Here is a 14,212-nt window from a genome sequence, read left to right on the forward strand (position 1 = left end):
CACGGGAATGAAGGAATGACTTCCCCCTAGATGACGACGTTGTTGTAATGAGAACATTAGGAAAGAAACACTAAGAGAGAAAATTTGGTAATTAGCAGCTAATTAAGGTCCTCTGAGGAAAACCCTGTTTGCGTCCCAAATAGATCCCTATCCACTATATGGCGCACTACTTTTGAACAGGACTCATAGGAAATTAGGGTCCCATTTGGGACTCAGTCTAACTGCCTTTTATACAGCTCCCTCTAGGAAACAGTCAAACAACCATCAGTTAAAGAGAATATAAACAAACACTGTTGATGATGTCTTACATTTAGACCCCATAACACTTTTCTTGAATCTCCAAAGTGCTTCACATTGCTTGTTGGGAAGTCTCCCTCAGGAGGTGTGTTAATAGAGTGACACATTCTGAATGTCACAGAGCAGAAAAAACACAATATTGAAGAAAAACATTGTCTGGCACCCTATTCCCCCATTCCCAACACAGTGCACTACTTTTGGCCAGAGCCCTGCCATTTGGGACACAATCACTGTAAAACACTTTCTCCATCTACCAGGTTGTTGTCCTTACATAATGGTCAGTTTCCTGATGTGCTGGTAGCCTGTCTGCCTCACCGCTCACTGAATGGAATTCGTAATGCAATGAATGCAACAAGCTCCTGGGTTTGTAAAAAAAAAAATCGGAACATTATCTTTCGTTAAAATGTTCTGACCCTCTGTAAAGTCCTCAGTTAGGATGTATACCCTCTCTGTTTAGGGCAGGCTATGACAGACTCATTTCACCCTGGAAAAGCTCCCCAACCAGGGGAATGGGGAAGGCCTGTCTGGAAATCTAATTCTATACATACACATATTTAGCAGATGTTATTGCAGGTGTAGCGAAATGCTTGTGTTCCTACTGTAGTGCCAAGAGTACAGTAATATCTAAGAATTCACAACAATACACACAAATCTAAAAGAATGGAACTATGAAATATATAAATATTAGACTGAGCAATGTCGGAGTGGCATTGACTAAAATACAGTAGAATAGAATACAGTATATACATATGAGATGAGTAAAGCAGTATGTAAACATTATTAAAGTGACTAGTCTTCCATTATTAAAGTGACCAGTGATTCCAAGTCTATGTATATAGGGCAGCAGCCTTTAAGGTGCAGGGTTGCGTAACTGGGTGGAAGCCGCCTAGTGATGGCTATTAAACAGTCTGATGGCCTTGAGATAGAGACTGAAAAACAGCTTCTCGGTCCCAGCTTTGATGCACCTTTACTGACCTTACTCAGGTGGTTGATGTTCTTGATGATCTTTTTGGCCTTCCTGCGACATCGGGTGCTGTAGGTGTCCTGGAGGGCAGGTAGTTTGCCCCCGGTGATACATTGGGCAGACACCACCACCTTCTGGAGAGCCCTGCGGTTGCGGGCGGTACAGTTGCCGTACCAGGCGGTGATACAGCCCGACAGGATGCTCTCAATTGTACATCTGTAAGTTTTAGGGTTTTAGGGGCCAAGACAAATTTATTCAGCTTCCTGTTGCGCCTTCTTCATCACACTGTCTGTGTGGGTGGATCATTTCAGATCGTCAGTGATGTGTACGCCGAGGAACTTGAAGCTTTCCACCTTCTCCAGTGTGGTCTTGTCGATGTGGATAGGGGGGTGCTCCCTCTGCTGTTTCCTGAAGTCCACGATCATCTCCTTGGTTTTGTTGACGTTGAGTAAGAGGTTATTTTCCTGGCACCACTCTCCCAGGGCCCTCACCTCCTCCCTGTAGGAAGTCTCGTCATTGTTGGTAATCAAGCCGACTACTGTTGTGTCATCTGAAGACTTAATGATTGAGTTGGAGGCGTGCGTGGCCATGCAGTCATGGGTGAACAGGTAGTACAGGAGGGGGCTGAGCACACACCCTTGTGGGCCCCCTGTGTTGAGGATCAGAAAAGTGGAGGTGTTGTTTCCTACCTTCATCACCTGGGGTCGGCCCGTCAGGAAGTCCAGGACCCAGTTCCACAGGGCGAGGTTCAGACCCAGGAACCCAAGCTTAATGATGAGTTTGGAGGGTACTATGGTGTTGAATGCTGAGCTATAGTTAATGAACAGCAATCTTATATAGGTATTCCTCTTGCCCAGATTGGATAGGGCAGTGTGCAGTTTGCAGTGCGATGGCGATTGCATCGTCTGTGGATCTATTGGGGCGGTAAGCAAACTGAAGTAGGTCGAGGTGATATGATCCTTGACTAGTCTCTCAAAGGACTTCATGATGACAGAAGTGAGTGCTATGGGGCGATAGTCATTTAGTTCAGTTACCTTAGCTATCTTGGGTACAGGAACAATAGTTGACATATTGATGCAAGTGGGGACAGCAGACTGGGATAGGGAGATTGAATATGTCCATAAACACTCCAGCCAACTGGTCTGCGCATGCTCTGAGGACGTAGCTAGGAATGCTGTCTGGGCTGGCAGCCATGAGAGGGTTAACACTCTTAAAATGTCTTACTCACGTCGGCCACGGAGAGCCCACAGTCCTTGTAGCAGGCTGCGTTGGTGACACTGTGTTATCCTCGAAGTGGGCGAAGAAGGTGCTTGTCCAGAAGCAAGACGTCGGTATCCGCGATGTGGCTGGTTTTCCCTTCTTGGTCCGTGATTGTCTGTAGACCCTGCCACATACGTCTCGTGTTTGAGCCGTTGAATTGCGACTCCACTTTGTCTCTTTCCTGTTTGATTGCCTTATGGAGGAAATAACTACACTGTCTGTATTCAGCCATATTCCCAGTCACCTTGACATGGTTAATGCGGTGGTTCACGCTTTCAGTTTTGCGCGAATGCTGCCATCTGTCCACGGTTTCTGGTTTGGGTAGGTTTTAATAGGTCACAGTGGGTTGTGAACTCTAAACCAGACAGTACGGTTTAATAGACATGGAGGCTGTACAAGCTTCTAGAATATTCCCAGCAACTTAGTAGTGTGACAACGGACTCCCCCATCATCTCCCCGTCCCTCTGTATTCCTCTCTCACCCTATTATCTCTGTCCCTCTGTCTCTATTCCTCTCTCACCCTATTATCTCCGTCTCTATTCCTCTCTCACCCTATTATCTCCGTCTCTATTCCTCTCTCACCCTATTATCTCTGTCCCTCCGTCTCTATTCCTCTCTCACCCTATTATCTCTGTCCCTCTGTCTCTATTCCTCTCTCACCCTATTACCGTCCCTCCGTCTCTATTCCTCTCTCACCCTATTATCTCTGTCCCTCTGTCTCTATTCCTCTCACCCTATTATCTCTGTCCCTCTGTCTCTATTCCTCTCTCACCCTATTATCTCTGTCCCTATTCCTCTCTCACCCTATTATCTCTGTCCCTCTGTCTCTATTCCTCTCTCACCCTATTATCTCTGTCCCTCTGTCTCTATTCCTCTCTCACCCCATTATCTCTGTCCCTACTCCTCTCTCACCCTATTATCTCTGTCCCTCTGTCTCTATTCCTCTCTCACCCTATTATCTCTGTCCCGCTGTCTCTATTCCTCTCTCACCCTATTATCTCCGTCCCTATTCCTCTCTCACCCTATTATCTCTGTCCCTCCGTCTCTATTCCTCTCTCACCCTATTATCTCTGTCCCTCCGTCTCTATTCCTCTCTCACCCTATTATCTGTCCCTCTGTCTCTATTCCTCTCACCCTATTATCCCTGTCCCTCCGTCTCTATTCCTCTCTCACCCTATTATCTCTGTCCCTATTCCTCTCTCACCCTATTATCTCTGTCCCTCTGTCTCTATTCCTCTCTCACCCTATTATCTCTGTCCCTCTGTCTCTATTCCTCTCTCACCCTATTATCTCTGTCCCTCTGTCTCTATTCCTCTCTCACCCTATTATCTCTGTCCCGCTGTCTATATTCCTCTCTCACCCTATTATCTCCGTCCCTATTCCTCTCTCACCCTATTATCTCTGTCCCTCCGTCTCTATTCCTCTCTCACCCTATTATCTCTGTCCCTCCGTCTCTATTCCTCTCTCACCCTATTATCTCTGTCCCTCTGTCTCTATTCCTCTCTCACCCTATTATCCCTGTCCCTCCGTCTCTATTCCTCTCTCACCCTATTATCTCCGTCCCTATTCCTCTCTCACCCTATTATCTCTGTCCCTCCGTCTCTATTCCTCTCTCACCCTATCATCTCTGTCCCTCTGTCTCTATTCCTCTCTCACCCTATTATCTCCGTCCCTATTCCTCTCACCCTATTATCTCCGTCCCTATTCCTCCCTCACCCTATTATCTCTGTCCCTCCGTCTCTATTCCTCTCTCACCCTATCATCTCTGTCCCTCTGTCTCTATTCCTCTCTCACCCTATTATCTCCGTCCCTATTCCTCCCTCACCCTATTACCGTCCTCCGTCCCTATTCCTCCCTCACCCTATTACTCCGTCCCTGCCTCCCTCCCCGTCTCTATTCCTCTCTCACCCTATTATCTCCGTCCCTCAGTCTCCTCCCTCGACCCTACCGTCCCTCCGTCTCTATTCCTCTCTCACCCTATTATCTCTGTCCCTCCGTCTCTATTCCTCTCTGACCCTATTATCTCTGTCCCTCCGTCTCTATTCCTCTCTGACCCTATTATCTCTGTCCCTCCGTCTCTATTCCTCTCTGACCCTATTATCCCTGTCCCTCCGTCTCTATTCCTCTCTGACCCTATTATCCCTGTCCCTCCGTCTCTATTCCTCTCTGACCCTATTATCCCTGTCCCTCCGTCTCTATTCCTCTCTGACCCTATTATCCCTGTCCCCCCGTCTCTATTCCTCTCTCACCCTATCATCCCTGTCCCTCCGTCTCTATTCCTCTCTCACCCTATTATCCCTGTCCCTCCGTCTCTATTCCTCTCTCACCCTATTATCTCTGTCCCTCCGTCTCTATTCCTCTCTCACCCTATTATCTCTGTCCCTCCGTCTCTATTCCTCTCTCACCCTATCATCTCTGTCCCTCTGTCTCTATTCCTCTCTCACCCTATCATCCCTGTCCCTCCGTCTCTATTCCTCTCTCACCCTATTATCTCCGTCCCTGTCTCTATTCCTCTCTCACCCTATTATCTCTGTCCCTCGTCTCTATTCCTCTCTCACCCTATTATCTCTGTCCCTGTCTCTATTCCTCTCTCACCCTATTATCTCTGTCCCTGTCTCTATTCCTCTCTCACCCTATTATCTCTGTCCCTGTCTCTATTCCTCTCTCACCCTATTATCTCTGTCCCTCTGTCTCTCCCTCTCAACATCTTTTCAACACTCAATTGCCTATCCTAATTCCTGTGGATTTCATTTGAGGGTATTTTTATACACATCTGTTTTAACATTTAGAAATTAAATTACTTTATGTATCTAGTCCCCTCATTTGATGATATCATACATAAAATTTGGACAAATTCACTTATTACACAATACATGTTGAATAATAGACCTTGCATCAAAGCCACCAAATCATAAACGTACCTAGTGGATTCCCACAATATCTAATAGATTAGTTGTAATAGAATACTGTGTAGCAGCCAGACCGAAAGAGAACAAGGAGGTTACCAGAGAGGTCTGCTCTTTGCTGTGCTCTCCCATGAGCAGGGTTGGGGAGTAACAGATTACATGTAACTGATTACAAAAAAAGTACGAGAAAATATTGTAAATCAGATTACAGATACTTTTTAACAACTAGTTGATTACTTCTAGGATTACTTTTAAATTAATTAAGGATTCGGCTATTTCAGACACACCTGTTGCTGGCAGGTGTATAAAATCGAGCACACAGCCATGCAACCTCCGTAGACAAACATTGGCAGTAGAATGGCTTTACTGATGAGCTCAGCGACATTCAACGTGACACCATCATAGGATGCCAACTTTCCAACAAGTCAGTGTCAAATTTCTTCCCTGCTAGAGCTGCCCCGGTCAACTGTAAGTGCTGTTTTTGTGAAGTGGAAACGTCTAGGAGCAACAACGGCTCAGCCGCAAAGTGGTAGGCCACACAAGCCCACAGAACGTGACCGCCAAGTGCTGAAGTGCGTAAAAATTGTCTGTCCTCAGTTGCAACACTCACTGCCGAGTTCCAAACTGCCTCTGGAAGCAACGTCAGCACAATAACTGTTAGTCAGGAGCTTCATGAAATGGGTTTCCATGGCCGAGCAGCCGCACACAAGCCTAAAGCTCACCGCCATTGGACTCTGGCGCAGTGGAAGCGCGTTCTCTGGACTCATGAATCACGCTTCACCATCTGGCAGTCCAACCGCCGAGTATGGGTTTGGCGATTGCCAGGAGAACGCTACCTGCCCCAATGCATTGTGCCAACAGTAAAGTTTGGTGGAGGAGGAATAATGTTCTGGGTCTGTTTTTCATGTTTCAGGCTAGGCCCCTTAGTTCCAGTGAAGGGAAATCTTAATGCTACAACATACAATGACATTCTAGATGATTCTGTGATTCAAACTTTGTGGCAACAGTTTGGGGAAGGCTCTTTCCTGTTTCATCATGATAATTCCCTCATGCACAAAGCGAGGTCCATAAAGAAATGCTTTGTCGAGATCGGTGTGGAAGAACTTGACTGGCCTGCACAGAGCGCTGACCTCAACCCAATCAAACACCTTTGGAATGATTTGGAACGCCGACTGCAAGCCAGGCCTAATCGCTCAACATCAGTGCCCGACCTCACTAATGCTGTTGTGGCTGAATGGAAGCAAGTCCCTGCAGCAATGTTCCAACATCTAGTGAACAGCCTTCCCAGAAAATTGGAGGCTGTTATAGCAGTAAAGGGGGGACCAACTTTGGAATGAGATGCTCGAAGAGCAGGTGTCCACATACTTTTGGTCATGTTGTGCCTTCGGAAAGTATTCAGACCCCTTGACTTTTTCCAAATGTTGTTATATTACAGCCTTATTTTAAAATGGATCAAACAAATAATAATCCTCAGCAATACACACACACACACACACACAACCCCATAATGACAAAGTGAAAACAGGTTTTTAGAAATTGTACCAAATTTATTAAAAATAGAAAACAGAAATACCTTATTTACATAAGTATTCAGACCCTTTGCTATGAGACCTGAAATTGAGCTCAGGTACATCCTGTTTCCATTGATCATCCTTGAGATGTTTCTACAATTTGATTGGAGTCCCCCTGTGGTAAATTCAATTGATTGGACATGATTTGTAAAGGCACACACCTGTCTATATAAGGTCCCCCAGTTGACAGTGCATGTCAGAGCAATAACCAAGCCATGAGGTCAAAGGAATTGTATGTGGAGCTCCAAGACAGGATTGTGTCGAGGCACAGATCTGGCGAAGGGTACCAAAACAATTCTGCAGCATTGAAGGTCCCCAAGAACACAGTGGCCTCATATATATATATATCTTATAAACTGTGCATGTTCAAGATAGCATGCACAGGTCGTCACAGGAATGTGACTGTGATAATCTGTACAGAATCTCGAACGGCATTGATCACTTGCACCATGTAGTTTTAATGTAATCTCAACTGTAATCCAGGTCATTTGGTTGTGCTATCAGATGAAGCACAGTTATAGCACAATCTGTTGAATAAATAAACCAAATATCTGACTTGTATTACCATTTTGAATTTCACTGTGCTTTTAAAATGGTGGAAAGCACAGTTAGACATTTTGTGACAACTAAACGAAAAAAATGTGACATTGTTTTTTTTCATTGGAATTTTGTAGTGCTTTTAGATGGTTGAACACAGTGTTAACACTTTGGTAATTCAACTAACGTTTGGCTGTCTTTTTGCGTGGGTGAATATAGGTTGTAATCTCATTGATCAACGTCTCAACCAAATATTATCCATGTTGAAATGACGTGGTGTGCCCAGTGGGTGGTCACTAACTGGCACAGCCACAAAGTCATAAAACCAGATTTCAAACCTAACCGTTACCTTAAATTAAGACCAAAAATCATCATACATTTTTCCAATATAGCCAATTTTGACTTTGCAGCTTTCCCATCTAGTGGAAAGCGCTCAGTTCTGGCTCCAGGACGAGACTCATGCCAATGAACGTCAACTTGCGAAAAATGCGCTCTTGCAACAGCTGCATAGTGCGGATCCCAGCCTATGGAATGAAAGTTTGAGGTAGTTCCTCCCGTCTAAACTCCACTGTGGTATAGTGCTCCATACTGTCAAAAACAAGTTGATTTTAAAAGGTGGGGCTTTTATTGCTCAATCGAATTTGTGCTGATTCCACAAAAATATTCATAGGCCTTAGACACATGCTAAAACTCATACACTTTTGATAAGACTTAAAAAAGCTGCAAACTATCAAGTTATCAAAAAGTGTCACGAACAAAAAAAGTAAACATTAGGTCTATAGCAAATGCAGCACATGGCATACATTTTTCACATGCAAAAAGCACATTTCGGTAGTGCTGAAACTAAAAGGATTCCATTCCATGAGAGCAGCATTTATTTTTCAACTGGAAGCAATAAGCCCAATCAGTCCTCCATGACAACAAAGTCATAAACAACAGAGTAGGCTAATAAGTCCACCGTTTTTGGGTCATGCTCCGGTAAAACAATTTGGATCATCTATATTTCCAAGTCCTATACTTGGAGATCAAGGGGTAGGCCTATGAAATTAATTGGAATGACTGGAAATCTGACAGACTGTAGTTTTTAATGTAAAGACAGTCTAATCCTATTATTATCTGTAGTACAAAGCAATGAAGCCTACATAACCAACCCATAAAGAAAAATGCAACAAATGTATGGCCAGCTATGTAAACTCTAACATTGATTTATCTTAGATATAGATGTCATTCAATTTAAATATTTGTATTTTTCTAATGCCTCTTAAGGGGAACATAGTATAAAAGTAATCAGATTACTTTATGGAGTTTGGGGAATCCAAAAGTTACTTTCCTAATTAAACTTTGACAGGTAACTAGAACCTAACAGATTACACTTAGAAAGTAACCTACCCAACATTCTACCTGAGGTACTCTCTCCCCAGGCCTGGAACTAGAAGAGTCAGTCCCTGAGGTACTCTCTCCCCAGGCCTGGAACTAGAAGAGTCAGTCCCTGAGGTACTCTCTCCCCAGGCCTGGAACTAGAAGAGTCAGTCCCTGAGGTACACTCTCCCCAGGCCTGGAACTAGAAGAGTCAGTCCCTGAGGTACTCTCTCCCCAGGCCTGGAACTAGAAGAGTCAGTCCCTGAGGTACTCTCTCCCCAGGCCTGGAACTAGAAGAGTCAGTCCCTGAGGTACTCTCTCCCCAGGCCTGGAACTAGAAGAGTCAGTCCCTGAGGTACTCTCTCCCCAGGCCTGGAACTAGAAGAGTCAGTCCCTGAGGTACACTCTCCCCAGGCCTGGAACTAGAAGAGTCAGTCCCTGAGGTACTCTCTCCCCAGGCCTGGAACTAGAAGAGTCAGTCCCTGAGGTACTCTCTCCCCAGGCCTGGAACTAGAAGAGTCAGTCCCTGAGGTACTCTCTCCCCAGGCCTGGAACTAGAAGAGTCAGTCCCTGAGGTACACTCTCCCCAGGCCTGGAACTAGAAGAGTCAGTCCCTGAGGTACTCTCTCCCCAGGCCTGGAACTAGAAGAGTCAGTCCCTGAGGTACTCTCTCCCCAGGCCTGGAACTAGAAGAGTCAGTCCCTGAGGTACTCTCTCCCCAGGCCTGGAACTAGAAGAGTCAGTCCCTGAGGTACTCTCTCCCCAGGCCTGGAACTAGAAGAGTCAGTCCCTGAGGTACTCTCTCCCCAGGCCTGGAACTAGAAGAGTCAGTCCCTGAGGTACACTCTCCCCAGGCCTGGAACTAGAAGAGTCAGTCCCTGAGGTACTCTCTCCCCAGGCCTGGAACTAGAAGAGTCAGTCCCTGAGGTACTCTCTCCCCAGGCCTGGAACTAGAAGAGTCAGTCCCTGAGGTACTCTCTCCCCAGGCCTGGAACTAGAAGAGTCAGTCCCTGAGGTACTCTCTCCCCAGGCCTGGAACTAGAAGAGTCAGTCCCTGAGGTACTCTCTCCCCAGGCCTGGAACTAGAAGAGTCAGTCCCTGAGGTACTCTCATTAACATGTCCACAACATCCTGGGCAGAGTCAGCTATCTGTATATCCAGGATGAACAAGTCTGTATTAAATACAAACATAAGATGCACTTCGGTTTTTTTTTTTACTTACAGAGAACAGAAATATGCATTTATGCACACAACCCAATTATTGTATCATGCCCTGCAATAGCTCTTCTGTTTCCCCTCAGCATTCTTCTTGCAGTGTGTGTGATGATTGCTGTGGAAAAACTGTGGCTCGAGCAGTACTGGAGGTATTGACTTATTGGAAAGCATTGGTGTGGGCTTTGCCTGAATAGCTGTCTGATGCCTGAGCTGCCTGAGCTGCCTTCGACCAACACTGGAGAGACTTCTCCCACTGTTGAAGAAACAAGCTTGGACGTGCCTTCAAACCAACGTTAGAGAGAGTTTGGTTGCAGAAACAAGCTCAGACATGCCTGAAATCAACATCTACCTACCACCTTTAGGGTAGCACACTCAAGTTATGCATTATGAAAAGCAATGGGTGGTGAGACATTATATGGCCAAGATTTCATTACACTCCTTTTATGTTCAGGTACAAGGTACATTATGGCACATGTGTTACATTGTTAAGGTGTGGATTTCTTATTTAGGGATACGGATAAAGGATATTAGAGAGATGGAGAGAGCAGGAGAGAGAGAGAGAGATGGGGGAGAGAGAGAGAGAGATGGGGAGAGAGAGAGATGGGGAGAGAGAGAGAGATGGGGAGAGAGAGAGAGAGAGATGGGGAGAGAGAGAGAGAGAGAGAACCAGTTCTCTGACAGATAAGTGTAATATTACAGAGTCAACCTTGTATGCAGAGTGCAACAAGTCAGTCAATATCTCCAGTAATAAAACATCTATTGTTTTTTTCCCCTAGAAGAGAACACTGTCAAGCCCTGACATCATCAAAGGCCATAATATGTCTTGTCCTTCATGATGATCATCCATATACTCTGGTCTGAAATCGCACCATATTCCCTAAATAGGGCACTACTTTTGACCAGAGTAATATTGGCCCTTGTCAGAAGTAGTGCACTATAATAGTGCTCCACAGAAGTAGCGCACCATTTGGGACACAGACGTCCAAGATGACATGCCCAGCCATGGTCTTAATCCCAAATATAACCGCCTAAACTTAAAGAATGTGCACTGGCTAGCTAAGGAATGACGACCACTGCGCTTTTCTGGGCTCAGATGACATGTACTGTACCAGCCATAACCAGTTGTGCATAAAATGGACTGCGTGTGACCACTGCTTTGTGTTGCGCAATCAATATATTTTCCTTTCAATATCTCGATTCGTGGTGATCATAACATCAATCAAATGTATTTATAAAGCCCTTCATTCATCAGCTGATATCTCAAAGTGCTGTACAGAAACCCAGCCTAAAACCCCAAACAGCAAGCAATGCAGATGTAGAAGCACGGTGTAGAAGTAATGTTAAACCTTTTCTATAAATAAAATGTTTGAAATGAAAATGTATTGTTTGTTTCTTTGTATTTACACTGTTGTAAACTGGACACTCACCCATGTTGTAACCATATGGAGACTCGCTGGCTCCGTCCTCGAGGCTCGCCAGTATCTCTCCCTTTCCCACATCGCTGTCCCCGACCAGGAGAAACTTGAGCAGAAAATCGTAAGCCTTGGCGGGGCTGGTTCTGTGGTTCATCCTCACGGTGAAGAATGATTATGTTCCATCATGGAACACCGTGTACACGACTGTTCGATCACTTCTTCCGTTTCTCCTCCAACTCCGAGATTTGAGCTGTGTGACGCACGAATCAAAGTAGCAAAGAAGAGAGTCAAATTGAATGTGGTGTTCTTCGACTGTTTATATTACGATTCAAAAAGAATATCTGGTAACTCACAAAGTCTCCAAAATATGAGCTTGAACGAAAGCTTCAAGTGTCAAATCTGGTCACCGAAAGTGACAACACAATGTAATAAATGTTTTTATAAAAATAGCCTACATCTACCGTGTGATCCACTGTAACACCAAAGCTTGCCGCTCACGCTGAAAGTGTTCCTGTTCTCAAATCTTCTTTCCATAAATCCTTCATTCACTCTACCGTGCCTTTAAAGTACCAGAAGCGTCATTTTTTATAGTCCTGCTTTTGGCTCGCCAGCCACGCTGTTCCGCAGCTCTCTCGGATGTCTGTCGTTTCCTCTCTCCAAGCAGGCAAGTCTCCAGTAGCCGCAGAGGGTCAAGCCTTGCGCCGCTATGGTTGGCTCATCGAGCGGGTTGCTAGGGCAGCCTTGAATCGGTAGTAGTCGCTGCAAACGTCCGTCAAAACCCCTAAATACCCATTTGATACAAGAGAGGGGTGTGACTACCGCTGCTTGCCAAGCCTTGTTCGGTCTGAGCTGGAGTCAACGCTAGCCCTGATTAGAGATCAGTGTTAGTAATTTTAACCCTGAAGGAAGGGATAGGATGACCGATGACGGTTGCTTGAACTGATTCCGGGTCAGTATTTGTGGGCGCCCGCAGCAGCCACTGGTTTGGCAGTGGACATCGTGGCTTGGTTTGTTGTGTTTTGGTTGGGCACGATTTCTGACGTAGCCTAGCGCAGAACGGCTCCACGGATTTACGGACATTCTTATATTCAGACAACAATGGGACAGTCAGTCTCGCTGCAAAACAGTAGCACATTTTGAGAAAAACAGTTACAATAATTTTGATGAGGAAATTATAATTACAAATCGGGTTAAAATGTGATCAATAATAGTATTACCTAATTTAATGGATTAAGTTTTCCCTAAGAAAAAACTGTTAGAGGCAATAGGCCACATACAATATACATCATTCAGGAAAAATACAACTGAACTGCACCATTATAAATAAAGGGCTATATTTGATACATTTGTCAATATCAGTAAAACAGTTCAGAGATCTCTTGTCCTGTGAATAGTCTATTACCAAACGAGAAACTACGCTCATCAGTGTGTGGGGGGTGATTCATGCCAGAATTAAGCTTTGTGAAGGTACTGATACCTCTCACCACTCATGTCACGTTCAGGTCACGTGACACGTTCACGTCACGTAGACGTAGACGTAGTATTCACGTCGTGTAACGTGGCATTGACACGTCACAAGTCGGTTTGCTTGTAAGTTTATTATGAAAGATCTTACCATGAACTCCTTAAAAAAGTCTACATGTCTTACCCGTCAAGTATTAGTTTAAGTGTCTGTTTAGTTTATTATTGAAGATCTCACCATGAACACCTTACAAACATCTACATGATTTTGTAAAAAATATTTTTCATTGTCGGAGTAATCTAATCAATTTCATTTATCGATTTAGCTCAAATAGGCATATCACCTCAATACAAAAATGATTAGGCTAGTTGATGTCGTAGCCAGCCACCATTACTGTGTAGATATGCCTATTTCTCACTTCAATATAGACATGAGGGCTTCTTTGTTGGAGGTGGCCCTATTCAGAAATAAGAGGGAGCTTAGGTCTCTAGTCGCACATTCAAAATAACTCAGAACTCGAACATCTCTGACTTCCGACTTCAGTGCATTCAAGACAATTGGGAACCCTGAAAGAAACAAGCTCAAACTGGGGAAAATGTTTGTTTTGAGTGGTCATCCAACACGGAATTCCAATTCAGAAACTCTGGCATCTTTCTCTGACCTGAAAACCACTGATGTCATGATTATAACTCGTCCCCCCCCCCCCCCCCCCCCTCCCCCCCAAGTTCCCAGTTTACCGGTTTAATAGACACAATAGACATGGGGCGGCAGGTAGCCTAGTGGTTAGAGTGTTGGGCCAGTAACCAAAATGATGCTGGATCTAATCCCTGAGCTGACAAGGTAAAAATGTGTCGTTCTGCTCCTGGACAAGGCAGTTAACCCACTGTTCCACGGTAGGCTGTCATTGTAAATAAGAATTTGTCTAGTTAAATAAAGATTTAAAAAATCACTGTCACCATGCAATCCTTAGGCTATACATTTCTGTGGCAATGTCTTATGGTTAAAATCAGGGCTTGAATTGAGGGGGTATGTGTTGATATAGGATTAACCCTTGTTATAGATACAGGCAAAAAGCATATGCTACTGCTTGTTTGCTTAGGCTATTCATTTCAGTGCAGTTGTGTTCGAGGTCAGGCTACGCATAACCATAGCCTAAACGGAACCGAAAACAGCCCAGCCTGTTTTGATCACAGATCATCATTTCAGCTGTTTGTCATTGATTTAGC

General features: G+C 44.8%; 1 protein-coding gene across 3 annotated transcripts in view; it reads right to left on the reverse strand.

Annotated features, from left to right (window-relative positions):
- The window catches only part of LOC106589859 (ras-related protein Rab-40B), a 36,618-nt gene extending 24,239 nt beyond the window's left edge, over positions 1 to 12,379 (reverse strand). Inside the window, exons 1-2 of one of the 3 annotated variants that reach the window (XM_014180262.3) lie at positions 11,986 to 12,379; positions 11,537 to 11,774 (exon numbers count right to left, since the gene is read on the reverse strand). In XM_014180262.3, the coding sequence (XP_014035737.1) occupies positions 11,537 to 11,678 (142 nt within the window). In that variant the 5' untranslated portion in view covers positions 11,679 to 11,774; positions 11,986 to 12,379. Of the gene's footprint in view, positions 1 to 11,536 lie in introns of all 3 variants that reach the window. The other 2 variants (XM_014180260.3, XM_014180259.3) reach the window with 2 other exon arrangements.
- Between the last annotated feature and the right edge of the window lie 1,833 nt (positions 12,380 to 14,212).

The sequence above is a fragment of the Salmo salar genome, chromosome 28 (assembly GCF_965601325.2).
Source record: "Salmo salar chromosome 28, fSalSal1, whole genome shotgun sequence".
NCBI classification, from domain to species: Eukaryota; Metazoa; Chordata; class Actinopteri; order Salmoniformes; family Salmonidae; genus Salmo; species Salmo salar.